We start from the raw sequence: 18,071 nt of genomic DNA, 5'->3' as shown, positions 1-18,071 counted from the left end.
AGTGTATGTATACTTCCGACTTCAAAAGTTTGAGGTCACTTAGAAATGTCCTTGTTTTTGAAAGAAAAGCCCATTTTCTGTCCATTAAAATAACATCAAATGAATCAGAAATACAGTCTAGACATTGTTAATGTTTTAAATGCCTACTGTAACTAGAAACGTCTGATTTTATTTATGGAATATCTACATAGGCGTACAGAGGCCCATTATCAGCAACCATCACTCCTGTGTTCCAATGGCACGTTGTGTTAGCTAATCCAAGTTTATCATTTTAAAGGCTAATTGATCATTAGAAAACCCTGTTGCAATTATGTTAGCACAGCTGAAAACTGTTGTTCTGATTAAAGAAGCAATAAAACTGGCCTTCTTTAGACTAGTTGAGTATCTGGAGCATCAGCATTTGTGGATTTGATTACAGGCTCAAAATGGCCAGAAATAAACTCGTCAGAAATAAACTCGTCAGTCTGAAACTCGTCAGTCTATTCTTGTTCTAAGAAATGAAGGCTACTCCGTGCAAGAAATTGCCAAGAAACTGAAGATCTCGTACAACGCTGTGTACTACTCCCTTCACAGAACAGCGCAAACTGGCTCTAACCAGAATAGAAAGAGGAGTGGGAGGCCCCGGTGCACAACTGAGCAAGAGGACAAGTACATTAGAGTGTCTAGTTTGAGAAACAGATGCCTCACAAGTCCTCAACTGGCAGCTTCATTAAATAGTACCCGCAATACACCAGTCTCAACATCAACAGTGAAGAGGCAACTCTGGGATGCTGGCCTTCTAGGCAGAGTTCTCTGTCCAGTGTCTGTGTTATTTTGCCCATCTTAATCTTCTCTTTTTATTGGCCAGTCTGAGATATGGCTTTTTCTTTGCAACTCTGCCTAGAAGGCCAGCATCCCGGAGTCGCCTCTTTACTGTGACCCCAAACTTTAGAACGGTAGTGTATATTTAAAAAATATAGAACTTATCCAAACCAAAAACCGTGGATAGATAGCAGCATTTGCGCAAAACTGAAAGCGCGAACCACCGTATTTCACCATGGAAAGGTGACTGGAAACATGGACATTTACAAACAGACCAGCTATGCCCTCCATAAGGCAATCAAAGAGGCAAACCAACAGTACAGGGACAAGTTAAACACCTTCTTCGCCCACTATGAGGAAAACACAGAGCCGCCGATGCAGGCCACCACCACTCACAAGCGCTCGTTTTCCGTGGCCAACGTGAGTAAGATATTTAAGCTTGTTAACCCTCGCAAGGATGTTGGCCCAGACAGCATCCCAAGCTGTGTCCTCAGCGCATGTGCAGACCAGTTGGCTGAAGTATTTACGGACATATCAATCTTTCCCTATCTCAGTCTGTTGTCCCCACTTGCATCAAGATGTCCACCATTGTTCCTGTACCCAAGAAAATGAAGGTAACTGAACTAAATTACTATCGCCCCATAGCACTCACTTCTGTCATCATGAAGTGCTTTGAGAGGCTAGTTAAGGATTATATCACCTCCACCTTACCCACCTCCATGGATGACGCAATTGACATCTCACTGCACACTGCCCTATCCCATCTGAACAAGAGGAATACTTATGTAAGAATGCTGTTGATCGACTATAGCTCAGTCTTCAACACCATAGTGCCCTCCAAGCTCATCAATAAGCTTGGGGCCCTGGGTCTGAACCCCGCCCTGTGCAACTGGATATTGGACTTCCTGACGGGCCGCCCCCAGGTGGTGAAGGTAGGCAACAACATCTCCACCACGCTGATCCTCAACACAGGGGCCCCACAAGGGTGCGTGCTTAGCACCCTCCTGTACTCCCTGTTCAGCCATGACTGCATGGCCATGCACGTCTCCAACTCAATCATCAAGTTTTCTGATGACACAACTCTGTAAGACAGCCTACAGGGAGGAGGTGAGGGCCCTAGCAGAGTGGTGCCAGGAAAATAACCTCTCCCTTAACATCAACAAAACAAAGGAGTTGATTGTGGACTTCAGGAGACAGCAGAGGGAACACGCCCCCATCCACATCGATGGGGCCGGCAGTGGAGATGGTGAAAAGAATCAAGTTCCTCTGATCAATGACAACCTGAAATGTTCCATCCATTTCATTTTAATCAAACGCTCTTATCCATTTCCATTATCCATTTCATTTCATTTCATGCATTGTTTTTGTACTGGCCCCCCGTGGGAATCGAACCCACAACCCTGGCGTTGCACACACCATGCTGGCTTTGCAAACACCATGCTCTACCAACTGAGCCAGTCCTCAGACAGTATGGTGAAGAAAGTGCAACAGTGCGTCTACAACCTCAGGAGGCTGAAGAAATTTGGCTTGGCCCCTAAGACCCTCACAAACTTCTACAGATGCACCATTGAGAGCATTGTGTCGGGCTGTATCACCGTCTGGTACAGCAATTGCACCATCCGCAACCGCAGGGCTCTCCGGAAGGTGGTACGGTAATCCCAACACATCACCGGGGCTTACCACACCAAGGACCTCAGTCACCCAAGCCACGGCCTGTTCACCTTACCACCCTCTAGAAGGCAGTTACTGTTACTAGCCGGCTATCACCTGATACTCTACCCTACACCTTAGAGACTGCTGCCCTCTGTACATAGTCATTGACACTGGTCAATTTAATAATAATGTTCACATACTGTTTGACCCACTTCATATGTATATACCGCATTCTAGTCCAGGCTCATCCTATATAACTACTGCTGTACATACCTTTCCTATTCAAATACAGTCCATACTGTCTATACACACCATTATATACATATGCACAAATCAGAGGGAAATGTGATGTCTTATAGGCTCCATCTTGTGGACATCTGATGACACAACAACTGGTGAGCAGCTGTTAGCATTGAACGGGAGAATACAACATCTGGGTCACTGGCGTAGCACCAGCAACACGTCATAAACCATTAAAGAAATGTTTAGAATTATAGTAAATTTGCTCTAAAATGGCAACATTTTCTCTCAGCCTCATCAAATCAAATCAAATTTTATTGGTCACATACACATGGTTAGCAGATGTTAATGCGAGTGTAGCGAAATGCTTGTGCTTCGAGCTCCAACAGTGCAGTAATATTTAACAAGTAATCTAACAATTCCCCAACAACTATCTAATACACACAAATATAAAGGGATGGAATAAGAATATGTACATATAAATATATGGATGAGCGATGACCGACTGGCATAGGCAAGATGCAACAGATGGTATGAAATACATTATATACATATGAGATGAATAATGTAAGATATATAAACATTATTAAAGTGGCACTATTAAAGTGACTAGTGCTCCATTTATTAAAGTGGCCAATGATTTCGAGTCTGTATGTAGGCAGCAGCCTATCTGTGTTAGTGATGGCTGTTTAACAGTCTGGTGGCCTTGAGATAGAAGCTGTTTTTCAGTCTCTCGTTCCCAACTTTGATGCACCTGTACTAACCTCGCCTTCTAGATGGTAGCTGGGTGAACAGGCAGTAGCTTCTGTGGTTGTTGTCCTTTATGATATTTTTGGTTTTCCTGTGACATCAGGTGCTGTAGGTGTCCTGGAGGGCAGGTAGTTTTCCCCCAGTGATGCATTGTGCAGACCGCACAACCCTCTGGAGAGCCTTGCGGTTGTGGGCGGTGCAGTTGCCGTACCAGGTGGTGATACAGTCCGACAGGATGCTCTCAATTGTGCGTCTGTAAAAGTATGTGAGGGTTTTAGGTGACAAGTCAAATTTCTTCAGCCTCCTGAGGTTGAAGAGGTGCTGTTGCGCCGCCTTCACCACACTGTTTGTGTGGGTGGACCATTTCAGTTTGTCCGTGATGTGTACGCCGAGAAACTTAAAACTTTCCACCTTCTCCACTGCGGTCCTGTCAATGTGGATAGGGGGGTCCTCCCTCTGCTGTTTCCTGAAGTCCATGATCATCTCCCTTATTTTGTTGGCATTGAGAGGTTGTTTTCCTGACACCACACTCCGAGTGCCCTCACCTCCTCCCTGTAGGCTGTCTCGTCATTGTTGGTAATTTAGCCCACTACTGTTGTGTCGTTTGCAAACTTGATGATTGAGTTGAAGGTGTGCATGGCCACGCAGTCATGGGTGAACAGGGAGTACAGGAGGGGGCTGAGCACACACCCCTGTAGGGCCCCAGTGTTGAGGATCAGCGAAGTGGAGCTGTGGTTTCCTACCTTCACCACCTGAGGGCGGCCCGTCAGAAAGTCCAGGACCCAATTAATGATGAGCTTGGAGGGAACTATGGTGTTGAATGCTGAGCTGTAGTCAATGAATAGCATTCTTACATAGGCATTCCTCTTGTCCAGATGGGATAGGGCAGTGGGCAGTGTGATGGCGATTGCATAGTAAATTGAGTGGGTCTAGGGTGGCAGGTAAGGTGGAGGTGATATGATCCTTGACTAGTCTCTCAAAGCACTTCATGATGAAATAAGTGAGTGTTACGGGGCGATAGTCATTTAGTTCAGTTATCTTTGCCAAAATGTGGCTAAATGTGTAAGATAAAATGAGAATAAGCTATAAAACAATAGAATACTAGAATGGACATGAACTTATTATGATGGTCTAAAGATCAGCCATTTTGGTCAGGGAGTTGATCAACCATGGTTTGTCAGTGCTGTGATAAGATATTGTGTAAAATAATGAATTTTAAGAATTTATCTTCACTGCAGCGCCACCAATCTGGGTTGGCTACGTAAAACTAGTCTGCCCCACGCCTTCAGGTGGTAATACATCTCTGTACATTCTTTCATATAGCCTATGTAATGATGACCTTGGATGACTAATAAAGTTGGGATTTACACTCCCTTGTAATACAGTGTGAATCACTTAGAAGCTTCGGTAACTGATTACAGAATAGACTTTTATGAGACATTTATGAAACATACATCTATTAAAGTCTTACTACAAGGACAATATGTAAAGCTTTAAAATATATTGTAAAACTAGTGCACAAAACTAGTGAAATATAAATATTTAAAAAAAGGAGCAAATTGAGTAATAGGTACTTTGTTTTTTTATTTATGATAAGGTAATGTTATACCAATCTCATTGAGGTATTATAATATTCTGCTAAATCAAATTGTATATTTTATTACATGAAAATTAATCACTGGAAATCGTAGACTGTGGCTTTGATATTATGACTTAGTTGGAGAATAAAGAACTCTGTGTGTTCTGCTTCCTTTGTAGTATTTGCTTGTTATCTTATTCCAATGCCAAAGCAACATCTATCAACAGTATTCATTTCAAATGAATTCTCATGGTCTTTTATATGATTAAAACCCACTGATGATATGCCTTTCAAAGTCACAATAGGGAATGTACCTAATTTCACGCTGCAAAACACGATTGGTATCATCTTTCTCTCCGATCATACAGCGAAGTCGTATCTGCTGTCATATTTGACAGGTGTGTATCCAGTGCTGCTGGATGGGATGTGTGTGTGTCCTCGATCTGAGTGCCCCGTCTGTTGCATGCCCACCTGGCTGTAGGATACCCCAGGGTGGAGGCTTGCGCCCCGGCTGCTGCCTCGGCTGTGTGGCCGGCTCTCTGGGGCTGGGACGTCCTCCCTGGGGGAAGAAGAATAGGGGCAGGGGCGTAAGAGGGCAAGTGGAAACAGCGGTATGGCCACAGAACTATCTATAGCAGGGATAGGCAACTGGCATGGGGCCTGCATTAAATATAAATATATATATAATTTTAGGAACTCAGTTGAGGTCTTAACTTACTGTTAAGACTTACAATAGTAGAATACACAAGGTGCAATAAAAAAATGTGATTGTGTATCAGCAGTTTTTCTCTTGTTATGTCAGTCACTGACAGTCACTCAGTTATCCCATGTCAGCACAACATTTTTGAATTGGTTAGTTACTCTAGCCAGCTACAGTGGCAAAAAAAAGGTATGTGAACCCTTTGGAATTACCTGGACTTCTGCATAAATTGGTCATAAAATTTGATATGATCTTCATCTAAGTCACAACAATAGACAAACACAGTATGCTTAAACTAATAACACACAAAAAAGTATATGTTTTCATGTCTTTATCGGATACACCGTGTAAACATTCACAGTGCAGGGTGGAAAACGTATGTGAACCCTTGGATTTAATAACTGGTTGACGCTATTTTAAAAACTGGTTAACCATTCCTCTTTACAAAACTGTTTCAGTTCAGCAATATTCTTTGGATGTCTGGTGTGAACCGCTCTCTTGAGGTCATGTCACAGCATCTCAATCGGGTTGAGGTCAGGAAGGCGTATTTTCTTCTGTTGAAGCCATTCTGTTGTTGATTTACTTCGGTGTTTTGGCTTGTTGTCCTGTTGCATCACCCAAATGCTGTTGAGCTTCAATTGGCAGACAGACAGCCTCACATTCTCCTGCAAAATGTCATGATAGACTTGGGAATACATTTTTCCATCGATGATAGCAAGCTGTCCAGGCCCTGAGGCAGCACAGCAGCTTCAAACCATAATGCTCCCTTCACCAAACAATTGGGATGAGATTTTGATGTTGGTGTGCTGTGCTGTGCCTTTTTTTCTCCACATATAGTGTTGTGTGTTCCTTCCAAACAACTCAACTGTAGTTAATCTGTCCACATAATATTTTGCCAGTAGCGCTGTGGAACATCCAGATGCTCTTTTACGAACTTCAGATGTGCAGTAATATTTTGTTGGACAGCAGTGGCTTCTTCCGTGGTGTCCTCCCATCAACACCATTCTTGTTTAGTGTTTTACTTATTGTAGATTCGTCAACAGATGTTAGCATGTTCCAGAGATTTCTGATAGTCTTTAGCTGACACTTGTCGTGTCTTTGGCATCACTAAATTGAAGACTGTTATTTTATAAAATCAATTCTCTGTAATTATTATTACGTGATTAAACTAATCATGTCAATGTAATTAACTAGGAAGTCGGGGCACCAAAAAAAATATTCAGATTACAAAGTTATTATTTTCCTGATATAACTCTTCAGATATTTTAATATCTGATCAGTTAGTCTTCTAATTAATGAATTATTCTTTACCTCACGTTAGTTTCATTCCAAATGTCGTAAATTGTTGGTTATCTGCCCGAACCCAGCCTTTACTATGAATCATCCATACACCAATTGTCTTAATCATTTATTTACTAACTAACTAAACAATCACATAAATCCATAAACAAACAAATAGTAGATATGGTTATAAGGAAATGATAGGGGAGGTTCCCTAGTGGGCTAAGCCGATATGACGGCTTTGTGGACAAAGGGAAGTGGGTGTGGACTGAGAAGGGCGGGAAAGACAAAAGGAATCACTACACAGTTGATAATTATATGAATTGAAATGCTAATCCTTTGCACATGAACGCTCACTCATTCGGGAATAATTGCAATCAATATATATTTATGCTCAGTGTGTCGTCATGATCTCTGTTGGAATCGTCCATCTTTCTGTTGTAAAGCTCATCTGAGCGTCTCTCTATCTGCTTCCCTGAAGTATTTCGTGGTTAGAATAGATACTTCAGAGTACCATTCAGAAATGTTCTTATAGAATAGATGTTTCGGCACTTGACGGTCTTCGCATTTCAGGTTGACATAATTTCTAGCTGCAGACTAGTAATTAGTACCTAAGATTTGCTCTTATTCTTTCGGGATTGATAGTCTCAGAGTTTAACCATTTCCACCCGTGTAGCCAATGCTCCACGTGGTATGGTTAGGAATTCAACAACCATTACAACCTTAGCTTAGGCTGAGGTTTTTGTGGTCTCTACTCAAACCTTTGCCCCCTCAGCTGACTGAGGTATGTATGGTCTGAAGAGGATTTCTTCAGGTTGGGGTTTTATTCGTAACAGTAGAAAAGGGATCATGTCTGTGCTCATGGGGGCGGGCCAATGACTTAGTTAAACTTTAAAGGGAATACAATTCTCTCACATTAACGGTTTAAAGTCACATTACATCATTTCACAAATAGTTTCATCTTTACTCATTCATTTTATACAATAATTAGACGCAAACCTCACAACAGAGGCTCCTGTATGAACAGAGTTATGGTAATGTGGCTGTATTGTCTTTCATGAGGTCACAAACATGAAACAAAACAGACCGGGTCGTAGCTGGCTTCTCCACCGACCGTTTACACATTCTCCAAAACATGGATATTGTTCAGTTCTCAAGTTCTGTAATGCAGAAGATGTTCCTTTGTTCTCTCTATGTGTCTCTTTTTGCATGGCCAGGAGGAGAGAGTCTCCTCCAGGAATTTACGACCTGAGATAGCAGAACCTGGGTGTAGGAGGGAGAGAGGAGGAAGCCACTAGCTATACCCAAAGAGGGCCACGTCATGACACACTCTAGGATTCTTCTTAACCTCATTAAGCATTCTGCGCTGTGCTCTTGCAGTCATCTTTGCAGGACGGCCACTCCTAGGGAGAGTAGCAACAGTGCTGAACTTTCTCCATTTATAGACAATTTGTCTTACAGTGGACTGATGAACATCAAGGAGAGATACTTTTGTAACCCTTTCCAGCTTTATGCAAGTCAACAATTATTAATCTTGGGTATTCTGAAATCTCTTTTGTTCGAGACATGGTTCACATCAGACAATGCTTCTTGTGAATAGCAAACTAAAATTTTGTGAGTGTTTTTTATAGGGCAAGGCAGCTCTAACCAACATCGCCAATCTCGTTTCAATAATTGTACACCAGGTTAACTGACTCCTGACTCCAATTAGCTTTTGGAGAAGTCATTAGCCTAGGGGTTCACATACTTTTTCCAACCTACTGTCACATCCTGACCAGTATAAGGGTTATTTGTTATTGTAGTTTGGTCAGGACGTGGCAGAGGGTATTTTGTTTATGTGGTTCGAGGTGGTGTTTTATGTAGTAGGGTGTTTGATTTATTATTTCCGGGTTTTGGGGGTTATGTTCTAGGTTTGTATTTCTATGTGGTCTCTAGTCTTTTGTATTTCTTTGTCTAGTTTATTGGGGTTGGACTCTCAATTGGAGGAAAGGTGTTTTCCAGTTGCCTCTGATTGAGAGTCCTATATATGGGTATGTGTTTGGTTAAGTGTTTGTGGGAGATTGTTTCTTGTTTTGCCTGTGTTTTGTTGTTCGTGCGTTTTTCATTTGTTATTTTGGTGTTCTCATTATTTAAAATAAATACAAGATGAGCATCCACATTCCTGCTGCGTTTTGGTCCTCCATTCCCGACGACAACCGTTACACCTACACTATGAATGTTTAAATGATGTATTCAATATAGACAAGAAAAATATAATAATTTGTGTGTTATTAGTTTAAGCAGACTGTATTTGTCTGTTGTTGTGACTTAGATGAAGATCAGAACTAATTTTATGACCAATTTATGCAGAAATCAAGATAATTCCAAACATTCCTCCCCACCCTATAGCAAAATGTGTAGAATTACAGGAAGTTTCACACATGAATAGAATTTTATGAAATGATTTATAAAATTGCTAAATATTCTCTCTGCCCATGGCAACATCTGTAGAATTGCAGTGAGGCCGGTTCTGACTGCATGTGCGGGTATGGATGTGGGTACGCAGACCTGCGAACCACTGCGGCCTCTCATGAGTTCAGAATTTTTGTGGCCCACACCCCCATCAAAGTTGCCCATCCCTGATCTACGGTCTTAGTGTGAATACAATACATTCTCCAGTACCTGATGTCGTTAGACACTTCCTTCTCATAGCGTGTGAACCTTGCATCACACTTGTAGATGAGGAGCCATATGAGTATCGCCAGAATGATGATGAGCAGTAGACAACCCACCACAGTACCCGCTACCACTCCTGCTCTGTTAGGGGCTAGGGAGATGGAGGGAACAAGAACCAGGTGAAGGAACTTTTTTACTTTTTTTGTGCTTTAAACATGAGTGAATGACTGAGTGAGGGATTGACTGAATGAGTGACTGAGTGTGTACCTACGTTTGTTAGCTGTCAGTTTGACTCTGCACCTCTCGTCCCCCACAGCATTGGTCACCTCACACATGTAAATCCCCACAAAGCTCTCAGAGTGATTGCTGATCAACAACTCCCCAGTCACACGGTCTCATGGATCACAAAGTATGAAGAGCAGAAATGAACACATTTGTTTTTTCATTGCATGACCAATCAGCTTAGATACAGTTTCTGTTAAAATGTGCTCTGATGTAATTCACCATGAAACCAGTAAAGGTCAGACTTACTCTGTGTGGCTGAGGGTGGGATGGGACCTCCTCTTTCTCTCTTCCATGCGTAGTTGAGGGGAGAGGACCCCTCGGATGACTTGCAGTGCAGGGAGACAGTCTCCCCCACTGCCTCCCCACCCTCCACCCAGCATTTAGGCACCGAAGGACGAACTGACGACAAAGGAATAATATTACACAAATATCCGCTCTGTCACAGTTTAAAACAACTGAATACATTAAAGAGGACAGTGCTTATTTCTACCTTAACATGAGAAAAGAGACACATCTGGAATATTACAATTTTTTAAATTAAATAAAGCCAAGGACACCTTTGCTTGTCAGGGTAGAGAATGACAGGTCTCTGACACTTTCTGAGGTAAGCTTTGTTTCCATTGTTTGAAAACAAAGCCACTTTTTTGTTAGTGCCTCTATTCAGGGTGTACTACTGCATTTTCTTTTCACCAAAGCTTATTTTCCCACCACACACAATACCGCTCTATTATACACAGGGAGGGAGATAGGCAGAAAGAATTAAAGAGTGGCAGAGTGAAAAAAAGTGCAGACAAAAGGTAAAAGACAAAAGCTAAAAGAAAAAAGGTAAAAGAAAAAAGGTAAAAGGAAAAAAAGGATAGGAAAAGTTCGGTTGAGAAGGAGAATGGTGAAGCACAGCAAAATAGAACTGACTTAAACCTGCAGTAACTGTGAGGAAGTTTTAGCTCCAACTGAACTTATTCTACTCAATAGTCCATAACATTGCCAGTGTGACACTTGTATTTGTGAAAGCACTTTAGGAATACTCAGTTTGAAAGTCTTGTTGTACCTTGAAGGTTGTTCAGAAGTACAGTTGGAGGTTCATGAGGTCAAAAAAACCATGACAATGAAAATGTGGAGTGGTGACATTCTCTTGAGGAGAAAACCAACCACATTTTCATGAAGTGATTCACCTTAAGATATTCAAGTTGTCACAACTAACTAAAACCAAGCCACACTACAGGTGTGAGTCCAACAGCCAGGCTTAAATAATGCAGCATGTTGACACGTTAGCCCAAAGTTGAAATGTAACGTCTGTCTCACCCATCACGACCAGGGACACTTTCTGCATGTCCACTCCCGGTGACTTCTTGACTTTACACTGGTAGGTGGCAGAATGGGCTGGTGACAGGAAAGCGATGGAGAGGGACGCATCACCCAGGGAAGGGTCGCCAGCAGCAAAGTCCAGCCCCTTAGTTAGACCAGGGTTACCATGGATGTACTTATTCCCACCTGCATAGGACAACAGCTGAAGAAGTCCCAACAATTGAAAAATCAGAAGAACGGGGAAAAAAATGAACAGATGTTTGATATATCATAGCAACAAGAGGTGAGCAGATGAAAGTAATGGAATTGGTTCTATCCTTGAACCAGTTACTTTATCTAACAGCATGTTTTGTGATTGCTTGAAAGGTTGTGGAGAGAACTTTATATAACAATCTGAGATCTCACCTAGAATCTCACCTAGAATGGTAACTTCAGTGCCACTTACCAATTGGTCCTTCTGGGTGGTATCTGGGCTGACCACTGACCACTCAATATCCAGCTCTCCAGTGTCCGAGGGGTCAGGTGTGTATGTACACACCAGGGTCATTCTCTCCCCCTGGGCCCTCTGGACGGTCTGAGGACCAGTAGAGGTCAGCTGCATCCCCATGCTGCCAGCTAGGGCCATTCAAATACCATTACAGTGAACCCTAGTGACAACTTCTCAAGTCTATTGAATTTGACCTTCTAATACTAATTACTACTGTAGGCCTACTGCTTAGAAAACTTAGGAGAGATATTTAGTATTCAGCTTCTTCTTTATAATTTACATCTACCTGACTATAGTTTTTTAAATGGTGAAAAAAACCATTGATGCTGTATCCTTGACTTCTCTAATAACAACATGAGATGTTTGTTATTGTGTGTTCTCGTGTTAGTTTGTTAGACGAGCATATTGAAATGAAGTAACTGAGAGATGCAATCAAACTCAACAACATTTACAGGACACTAGTACATCCTCAAGAGAGAAACAAAAGCCTTCTTGTGAACTGGTAGTATCCACCATGGCAACACACCTGGAGACCATTACCCAAGGGATGAACAGTGTTATGATTGCCATTCTTGAATAAATAGACTGTTCTATTCAGTCTGTAACAATCCAGTTTCCAGTGTTGAGTTCAGGGATAAGTTAGTAATAGAAATGAATTATTTCCTCACTTTACAGATTACTGTACAACAAGGAAAGAAGGTCCTGAAAAGGCATGTGCATGTGTGTGTGTGCATGTGTGTTTGTGTGTAGGGTGTTCTTCCTCACCTGCATTGAGAAAAACTGTGATTGCACATATCCCGATCATGGAAGACCATGGGTGAGAGCTAGGAACGCATGGATAGACATTTTGAACCATGGCAACATTGAACAGACAAGCACATACAGCAATGTTTTGAAAATACATATAGCTCTCTGTGGTGCCCTGCTTGAAAACTAGATGAGCACATGACATGGTATTCTGAGCATCCAGGTTTGTGTAGGGACAATTTGTGAAAACACACCTTCATTGCAAAATGAACCTGGATGGAAGAGAAAATAATAGAAAAAGTGTTTTGTAGACTGTATCCTTTAAATTGTCTGCTGCCTAACTGTCCTGACTTGAACTGTGTAACAGACTTGAAGCAGAGTGTTGAAATAGACAACGTATACAAAAGAGCAGGTACACTGAACAAAGAGGTATATATTTGTGAGCTGCGTCACGCTAAAGTATCAGTTATACAGCTGCATCTGCTACACCTAAATTATGTTCAACCTACATGTATTTCAAAGTATTTTTAGAGACAAAAAGATAATGTACTGATATTAACAAAATAAAGTAAAATGCTAAGATAAGCTATTTCTTCTTGGATAGGGTATTTTGTGACATACCAATTGTTTTAGACAGGTTTATCAAAACGTTTTAAAACTAGATGTTCCCTTTGGTTGAAGCACCCAAACAGTTGCTCCACAATAATGTACTTATTTTCCAACTGTATTATTTGAAGCCAGACTACAACAGTGTTTTCGCACACTGTTAATGTACACCTGTTGTTTACAAAGCATGTCACAAATAAAATGTGATTTGATTTTATAACAAGGGTTGAAAACAATACAAGGTAGCCCAAAAAAATGAAAAAACTCACAATAGCACAAAGGGGAAATCAACGTGACAATGAACACAATTTACCTGAATGAACGTCGCTCATCCAAATGCAGAACCATTCCAATCAATCGACAAAGCATGTCAGCAGGTTCTTTTTCTCTGTCTCTTCTGTTCTTTCTTCTTCTCTATCCCTCTGACACAGCAGGTCATGCCTGTCTTCCTCCTCCATCTCATTAGCATAGGCTAATCTCACTGGTCTTCTATCAAAACCTGTTTTTAAAGAAACCTTAAACCAGAATTAGTGTGGACTGCCATAAAGTGTCACCAGCACTAAGGGAGTTACACACGTTTGAAAATGTTTCGATTTTGTGGATAGTCACTCTTTGTCAAATACTTTGTTCACTTTATCGCCTACCATCTGTGGATGAGCTCTGGTTTCAAACAAGGAGCTAGGAGACCATGGTAATGTGGTCCAAACAGCCAGGTCTCAGGTGACAACAAACGGGTTATTCATCTGGTTACTGGTTATTCCAGGATACACAAGGTGTAGTGGGGAGTGAATCAACGAAATAGATTAAACAACCAAATTGGCTAAAATTGATAAAATAACTATAGTAATTGGAACAGGACTTCTACATTTCCCATTAAAATATGAAATAACCAAAACAGAACATTTTTTAGAGATGCAGTCCACAGATACTCATGTGTGACTGTGAATTGCCTATTTCCTCAAAAATAAATAGACTAGTTAATATGAATTGCCTCTAAAATAATCCCCAGTCAAGCCTTAAATCATGCCAGCCCTCTCAGCAGGTACTACAATTTACCATAAGGTTTTCCTTGTTTGTCCATAAATATTCCTGTAACATAACCAACTGCATGACATTAGCATTATTTGTGGCTTTAATTTCCTGGACATGCAGTATCCCATCCCAGATGAAGACAGATGAAACATGGAGCAGGTTTTCATCAAGGATCTCTCTCTACTTTGCTCCGTTCATCTGTCCCTCAATCCTGACCAGACTCCCAGTCCCTGCCGCTGAAAAACATCCCCACAGCATGATGCTGTCACCACCATGCTTCACCATAGGGATGGTGCCAGGTTTCCTCCAGACGTGATGCTCTGCATTCATGCCAAAGAGTTCAATCTTGGTTTCATCATCCCAGAGAATGTTGTTTTCTCACACTACTAATCCAATGATCATGTTACAGTATGTGAGACTGGTAGTCAGATTGCTGTCTTGGAAACGTTTGTGTTAAATCATTAATATCATGACATGTGTTATGTCATCCTTATGACCGCCTTATGTAGGCCTTATGGAGGGTTAAAGCAATGTGTTACTAAAAGAAGACGCCATGATGTATCTATAATTGTTGTGATATACCGCAGGTCAAAGACTAGACTGTGACAGTTGAATTCAGTGTTAAAATGAAAATAATATTGAGAATAAATAAGATATGTGCATAGAAGCCTGGGGCAACAGGCAATAACTGCACAATAAACTATAGCCTACACATATGGAGCTAATCTGTAGCCTATGCATTGGGCCATCATGACCTTCTACCCAGTTTTGCTAAATCATGCATGGAGTGCCAACTAGGCTATAAGCTGTTGGGTTTTTTCTTCCAGTCCGAAGTCTTCCACATTACTGTTTACGGCTCGATTATGTAAACGATTTATCTGACGTAAACGTTTGATAAAGCAGTTACAATCTTCAGTACAAAACATTTAGCCAACAGTTAAATTAGAATAGTCCAAGTTTTCAGAGGTTTGCAGTCATGACTGAAGAAACGTGGGATGTTGTTATTGTCGGCGCTGGGCTGTCAGGACTGAGTGCTGCTCAGACTCTGCGGAAGAGAAATGGCAAACTCAGAATATTAATTCTGGAAGGAAAAGGTTTGTCAAAACTGTTTGTCATTCATTATGCAGCGAAACATTCAACGTTCTCCGCATCTAGCCTGTGACAGCGGCTTCGACGCGTCCCATTTGCTGTCATAGAAATTAAGTTGTAGCCTGTCATTTGTTTACGGGCTCATTTTTGAGGAGCAGAAATTACAGTCCAAGAATATGAAATATTTTAACAATTCGAAACAGAATTATAAGGCAACACTATTATAAATATGAACATTTAATGCGATTGACGGTGTATGTGTTTTTTCAGACCGGGTAGGAGGACGAACTGTTACCCAGGAATTACCTGCCGCCCACGGAATTGATCGCTGGGACATGGGAGGGCAGTGGGTTGGCAGGTAGGTTCTTGGAACAGCCTGGTCTCATAGACTGGATGTAACATAGTAAACGTAAGTCCGGGACGTTGAAATTAGTATGGCATGTTATCTTTGGTATGGTTACATAAGACAGAAGGTTACTTAAGTCAAAAACGAATCTCATCACGGACAACTTTAGCTAATTAGCAACTTTGCAACTACTTACTACTTTTTAGCAACTTTGAAACTACTTATAATGTTAGCTAACCCTTCCCTTAACCATAACCCTAACCGTAACCCTTTAACCTAACTCCTAACCCTAACCTTAACCCCTAACCATAACCACTAGCCTAGCTAATGTTAGTCAACTAACAACTTGGAATTCGTAACATATCATATGTTTAGCAAATGTTTTACATATTGTACAAATTTCAATTCTTAACATATTGTACCAATTGCAATTTGTATGATATGTTACGAATTGCAATTCATATCATACGAAATCGATGATGGACATCCATAAATTATACATACCATACAAAACATAACATATTCATAGGCGTATCCCAAATTTACATTTACTATGTTACCTCTACCACTGAGTTTACTTGGAATGGTGCCATGTCACTCAGTGCAGTAGGGGTAAATGCATGTAATCTGATTGGGCCTACAAAAAAACTGTGACTGTCAACAAATACTTTTGAAAAACTAGGTGATTATTTCTTGGATTACTTTATAATTCAGAAAGGATGTTTGAGGGAAAAAATACATTAATGAGACCTTTCTGTTTTCTCATTGACATTCAATTCAGCACTGAAAAAGTTTGTTCCATTTGAGTTTGGGTAATCCCCAAATTACATTAATGATTACAATTTTGGACAGGTAACTAGTAACTAACGGATTACATTTAAAAAGAAACCAAACCTGTCATCATGTAGGTCCATCCTAACAATATTGTCTAAATGATGAATGGTGAAGTAATGAAGAACAATTTATCAATGGTAATTTGTCATCCAGCCAAGCAGAGCAGTGGCATTATGAAGGGAATTAATGTGCCTCTTTGCAGTACATTGAACATGGACTGACTGATTTTTGTTTACCTTTGGAAAGAAACAAAGTTCATACATAGTTTACGTTCATAATGATGACAAGTGGAAGTGCCAAGTAGAATAGTACATTTCAGTCATTGATATTCCATTATACTGTATAAGCCTATGAAAAAGGCCCATGAAATTCCCTCTCACACAGTCACATTCCCAAGCTATTGGAGGGAATGAACAGAACAGAACATATCTGTGTTCCGAGAGTACTGCAAAGTAGGAGAGCTTTGAGGAAATCACAAAAGCTGCTATCAATACATCCCAAAAAGGAGGCATGATTACTACAGGAGAATAATAGTGGGTTTCATCCAGGACAGAAATCATTACAAATCGACTTACTGGGACGCACTTAGACACAGGCTTAGAACGATTATATAGATTACTATCGACCTGGAGCGAAGACTGGTAGAGGCCACTGCTGCACCCAGGCAGCTAAGGCGGTTGTCATTGTGTAGTCTGTCAGGTGGTGCAAAGAGGACAGGTCTGTGTGCGATCATGGGAAGCCTCTTAGATCTACGGTAGTAGAGGGATGCAGTCAGAATATGGAACAGACTATTATTTATTAATGGAAAAGAAAGTGATCATTTGACAGGCACCACATAAGTTTAAATATGTCACTCAGGAGTTTAGAGACTTTAGTGGACTGTGATAAAAGAGGGAGGGTGCATACCAGAATCATACTACTGAGCCTCAGGTTGGATAAATAATCAGTCTCGTCATAGATTTATTTTCAGCACATTCAAATCAGGAAATTAATAAATGAACTGAAACATTCTTGATGAAATAATGGACAATGTATCTTCCCACTGGGCACACACTGGTTGAATCCCTAAAACGTCCACGTCAAATTATGTTGAACCAACGTGGAATAGATGTTGAATTAACTTCTTTGCCCAGTGGGTTGATTTAGATTTAGTCTCGGTTGACCTTGCTGTTAAGATCAAAGTCAAAAGATTATCACTTTGCTAATCTAACTGTTGTTGTTCCTCATACATCAGCACTCAGACATACGTCATGGACCTCATTCAGGAGTTTGGCCTGGAGGTCTACACACAATACACCACAGGCAAGAAAGTGCACCACGTTGGTGGTCCTCATGCCAAGGTTCGCACCAGCAGCACCAGTATCCCTGCCCTCTCTACACTGGTGCTACTGGACCTGTCACAGCTCGTCTGGAAGGTAGGGGACTAACTCGTCTGGCCATTTTTCTCCCCAATGTTGCAGGTCACAAACAAGCCACAAGGTATTCAAACCTCTCCTCTGGGACCTCCAGACGTTTCACAATTGTGTTGTAGCCCTGAATCATACTGAACAAAAAATATAAATGCAAAGTATCGTTCCCATGTTTCATGAGCTGAAATAAAAGATCCCAGAAATGTTCCATACACAGCTTATTTCTCTCAAATGTTGTGCACAAATTTGTTTACATCCCTGTTAGTGAGCAT

General features: G+C 41.1%; 2 protein-coding genes across 8 annotated transcripts in view; one reads left to right on the top strand and one right to left on the bottom strand.

The window, feature by feature from the left end:
• Positions 1–5,003: 5,003 nt before the first annotated feature.
• On the bottom strand, positions 5,004–14,342 carry vsig8a (V-set and immunoglobulin domain containing 8a). Of its 2 annotated transcripts, XM_029709260.1 has the most exons (9): positions 13,734–14,342; positions 13,403–13,588; positions 12,502–12,560; positions 11,695–11,864; positions 11,247–11,451; positions 10,191–10,343; positions 9,931–10,053; positions 9,666–9,810; positions 5,004–5,582 (listed from the first exon to the last, which is right to left on the bottom strand). In XM_029709260.1, the coding sequence occupies exons 2-9, from the start codon at positions 13,456–13,458 to the stop codon at positions 5,384–5,386; spliced, it is 1,110 nt and encodes a 369-aa protein (XP_029565120.1). In that variant the 5' UTR covers positions 13,459–13,588; positions 13,734–14,342; the 3' UTR covers positions 5,004–5,383. The 2 variants fall into 2 exon arrangements, with proteins under 2 accessions (XP_029565120.1, XP_029565119.1); XM_029709259.1 differs by lacking the exons at positions 13,403–13,588; positions 13,734–14,342 and having other exon boundaries at positions 12,502–12,803.
• Positions 14,343–14,464: 122 nt separating this feature from the next.
• si:ch211-127i16.2 (probable flavin-containing monoamine oxidase A) overlaps positions 14,465–18,071 on the top strand; it is a 43,113-nt gene continuing 39,506 nt past the window's right edge. For 3 of the 6 annotated variants that reach the window (XM_029709256.1, XM_029709253.1, XM_029709258.1), the window contains exons 1-3: positions 14,467–15,215; positions 15,481–15,568; positions 17,625–17,805. In XM_029709256.1, coding sequence (XP_029565116.1) covers positions 15,098–15,215; positions 15,481–15,568; positions 17,625–17,805 — 387 coding nt within the window. In that variant the 5' untranslated portion in view covers positions 14,467–15,097. Of the gene's footprint in view, positions 15,216–15,480; positions 15,569–17,624; positions 17,806–18,071 lie in introns of all 6 variants that reach the window. The other 3 variants (XM_029709257.1, XM_029709255.1, XM_029709254.1) reach the window with 3 other exon arrangements.

The sequence above is a fragment of the Salmo trutta genome, chromosome 23 (assembly GCF_901001165.1).
Source record: "Salmo trutta chromosome 23, fSalTru1.1, whole genome shotgun sequence".
NCBI lineage: Eukaryota > Metazoa > Chordata > Actinopteri > Salmoniformes > Salmonidae > Salmo > Salmo trutta.
This window is presented reverse-complemented; position numbering and strand designations above follow the sequence as displayed.

Excerpts from the sequence above, each read along its gene's own strand:
- vsig8a (XM_029709259.1), bottom strand. The coding sequence starts at position 12,688 with ATGTCATGTGCTCATCTAGTTTTCAAGCAGGGCACCACAGAGAGCTAT. Across the intron at positions 11,452-11,694 it reads CCACCCAGAAGGACCAATTG|CTGTTGTCCTATGCAGGTGG; the intron begins GTAAGTGGCACT and ends GGACTTCTTCAG. Across the intron at positions 9,811-9,930 it reads CAAACTGACAGCTAACAAAC|CCCCTAACAGAGCAGGAGTG; the intron begins GTAGGTACACAC and ends CCATCTCCCTAG.